Genomic DNA, 3732 nt, shown 5'->3' with positions numbered 1-3732 from the left:
CCTCCGGTCATGTGGACTCTGCCTGCGTGAGCATCTCTGTGCAAAAACTCTTTGCAGGCGCCTGGCCTGTCTATGGCAGAAAGTTTGTCCAAAAAAACTTCACATGTTCTTAGTTGTGCAAGAAACATAGACATAGCGGGGTGGAAATGCTACTGGTGCCAGCGAGAACTCATGGGGAACTGAACGTGGTATCCTGCAGGCAGGAATCGCGGGGGATATTCCCTTTCCCGTTCCTCTTGAAATACTTTCTGCTTCAGCCATGCGATCGTAAATCTCGATTTACAGCATTGTTTAAAGAACAAATGTTGCGGCCACTCAGTGGAGACTGCGAAACCAGTACGACCTCTGCTGATTGAAAAAAAAACGCGAAGAATGTTGAAGCAGGCTGTTGCAGGAGTCTTTATTGCACGTTGGATAGGATCTGTTCTCACACAGCTGGGATAAACACTGTATCAAGTGCACGGCTAGTTTGATAGACAGCAAATTATACCAGTGCCTGACCTTGATGAAGTTTCCCTTGCCAGATGAGCATGCGCAGGCCTGACATGAGCAAATCTGGAACCATGGCCTTATTCTATCAATTCAGCACCTCGGGCTGCTGGTCCGGGCGCTGCTTCCAGCAGGGAACCTGCCCAAGCAGGTTAGCGTTTCGAAACTGAAATTGCAAGGTGGAGCTTGCGTGTAATATTTTGAATCCCATTCTGTAGACGAGAGCCTTGGTGACATGCAGGGAAAAGACTGTAACGAGTAAAATTCATAAGTTGGGGTGTTTTTCAGCTGCCGCTTGACCCTTTGTTTCCTTCGTTGCTTTTTGGTGCTTTGCCAGTTCCCTCCGATTCACACAGCCAAGCCGAGATCTTTGCTGCTGTGCAAGGGCAGGAGGAGCTGGGACGGCATCGCTGTCACTAGCAGCCAGCCAGGAGCCGGCCGTGCGGAAGGACTGCCGCGTGCAAACAGGGCAGTTTGACAGACACCGTCCTACGCCGCCACTGCTAAAGAGGCACCAAGCAGTTCAGGCAGCCACAACAAACACCCGGTGGGTTTGCGCTGGAGAGACGGGGAAAGGGCAGCAATAAACACAAACGTGCCCAGGGTAAGAGTTCCTCCTCCTGCAGCCTGATGTTCCGATTCCCTAATGTCGACAAATACTTTGGCTGTGTGTGTGTAGTCGTTTAGTGTAATTTAGCGTGACCATAGCTATGGTGGCCTGGTTATCCACCGAGCTTTCATCGCAGGGATAAAACGCGATGTGTGCACGTACAGTGCAAAATCCTGCCTTTATCCAGCGACATTATAGACTGACAGTTTTGAAATAAAATTGTGTTCATAAATAGCTTAGTAATTGACATAACTAAAATATTGTGTTTCTCTCTTCCCTTCCTAAACATCAATAAATGCAATATACATACTGAACATGAAAGCTGCTGGGAGCAAATGTAAGACATTCATTACTCTAGCCTTTATATTACTTTGGTAAAACATACAATTGAATTCTAATCTGAAAGCATTAAATAGAGGATTTTTTTTACAAACTTAGAGATTACTTGGGTACTGTCAAAAGAGCTGTAAGTTTAAACTCAGCTGCCCTCATTTTCCCAGATAAACTATTTTCATATCCTGTCTTATTTATAAATTGGGAAAGTAACTGAATCTCATGTTGAGATGACAAATAACATAATTAGTGTCTTCACTTTGTTTTATCATGGTCTGTGACCAAATCTCATTTCATAAGTCATTTGATTGCCACTTACTAATAACATCCTATTCTCTGGAAGGAGAGGACATTCTAGGAGCATCTCTGTGCTGGAAAGATGTAAGAAAACTCTCTTCAGTGTGGGTGGGAGCAAAGTTGCCTTTATGTTACCCTGTCTGCGTCCTGCCTCTACTGTGTTCTTCTCCTGGGATGACACAGAGCACCGCTTCTAGTTGCCAAGTCAATTGCGTTGGTCCTTCGTCCCTGGCCAGCTCCGGTCCGTGTCCGCTGTGGCAAGCCGACAGCACAGGCATCTTGCGTTTCTAAGGCCAAAGCTTAAAAAACACGGAATTTGAAACAAAGCGAATTACAGAGTGTCCGGCACATCAGTTACAAAATCTGCAGTCTCAAGAGTTCCTGTTTCAGACGCTACTCAGCAGACAGAGTATAAAAGGAGGTAAAAAAGTGGGAATAAGGATTTTAGGACAAAAGGAGACATATTGTATTTTCGGTAGGGTTTTTACTGTTTTTCAACTCAAATGTCCCTACCACAACTGAATATGTAGTTTCATATTCTGTATATGATATGCATGCTTTACCAGTCTTCTAAAAATAAAACAAAAATTACCTTTTTTTTTAAAGTCCAAGAAAATTAGAAATTTATTATGAATTTTCATGGAAGTAAATCCCCACATTGTTAATAAATCAACTGCTTTATTTGCATAATGATGACAAACCAGTCAAGTAATTCATTGTATTAAATAATTGAGGAAGCTAAATAAATAATAAAATCATTCTATAAATACATACATACCAAGCTTAGAGAAGCAGCTTATAGTTGTATAGCATTGTGCAAAACCTTTTGTGTACACATCTCTCCTGTCAGCAAAGCTTTGGCAGACAAGAACAAACGCATGCCATATAATTTCCCAAGATGAAAATTCTCCATATCCAAGCAGCTCTCCCTGGAATAACAAAATCTGCAGCACAGTTGTTTCTGTACCAAACCCAGCTTCGTAACTCCAGCCAGTCTTTAAAATTGAAAGCTCTTTAAGCAGCAGTCAGTCAAACGATAAAAACAACGACTGATTGAAATTGTTTTGGCAAAATAATTTGCTGTCGGAGAGTCCCAGAATACAGAAGAACATTAAGAGATACTGCAGAATAAGACAGTGTTTGCACACACCCTGAACCTTTTTCCAAACAAAAATGGAATGTCAAGAAAAACAGTTCTTTGATCCAAAAGTCAGTCTGAGGTTGCCAGTGTTACTTCAGGACAGAAACAGTATTTTCACGTTGGTTACCAAATAAGTGCAAGAAGAATTGGAAAGCCGTGCTAACGTGGACGGGGACAAAGATGTAAGCAGTGTAAAATACCATAACTAACATAGTAATGTTGAAAGTGTAGAAGAGCAGTTTTTCCCAGGGCTCCATGAGATAGCTGCAGGTGATTAGTTCAAACTGGCAGTACAGCCAATAGAGGTAGTTCTTCATGCTCTTAATATCCATCTTCAACTCTGTGCCACTTCTGAAAGCCTTCCCTATTACAATAAAGGATAGTGACTAGAAATAGAAACGTTACCCCCCCACACACAAAAAAAAGGCAAAAAAATATATAAAAACATCATATGGGCAGCAACTCCATGCTACTCAGTTTGCTCATAGTGACCATTTTTAGTAAATGATGTTTTAAAACCGTAAGAGATCTAAAATTCCAAGATACACAAATACATTTTAAAGCATAAAACATGATCAGATTGTAGTAACAGACTAGCATGAGTCATTCTTTTACCCCATCCCGTAAAAGGCTTCATTTGTGTTCTTTTTTCTTTTCCTACATTCAGTTCTGAACACGACAGTCCAATTTAGACCACTGGGTACTGGGCACCACTATTTACCAAGAAGTCTCCACAATATCTCTTTTTTCCAGAAATGGGTTAGCCAATAATTGTTGCAATTCTGTTCTCCAAGCCAAACTCTACTTTCATAACTTTGCTTTGCACTGGATTATTTAAGACTCTGTTGAAGCGGCTTAATTC

General features: G+C 41.6%; 1 protein-coding gene across 1 annotated transcript; it reads right to left on the bottom strand.

The window, feature by feature from the left end:
* Positions 1-2959: 2959 nt before the first annotated feature.
* On the bottom strand, positions 2960-3202 carry LOC104285906 (serine palmitoyltransferase small subunit B-like). Its single transcript, XM_009884416.1, has one exon. The coding sequence runs from the start codon at positions 3200-3202 to the stop codon at positions 2960-2962; it is 243 nt and encodes an 80-aa protein (XP_009882718.1).
* Between the last annotated feature and the right edge of the window lie 530 nt (positions 3203-3732).

This window comes from Charadrius vociferus, unplaced genomic scaffold (genome assembly GCF_000708025.1).
Source record: "Charadrius vociferus isolate BGI_N301 unplaced genomic scaffold, ASM70802v2 scaffold104, whole genome shotgun sequence".
Lineage (NCBI taxonomy): Eukaryota > Metazoa > Chordata > Aves > Charadriiformes > Charadriidae > Charadrius > Charadrius vociferus.
The sequence above is the reverse complement of the archived record's forward strand: the minus strand, read 5'-3'. Positions and strand labels throughout refer to the sequence as shown.

Excerpts from the sequence above, each read along its gene's own strand:
- LOC104285906 (XM_009884416.1), bottom strand. The coding sequence starts at position 3,202 with ATGGATATTAAGAGCATGAAGAACTACCTCTATTGGCTGTACTGCCAG.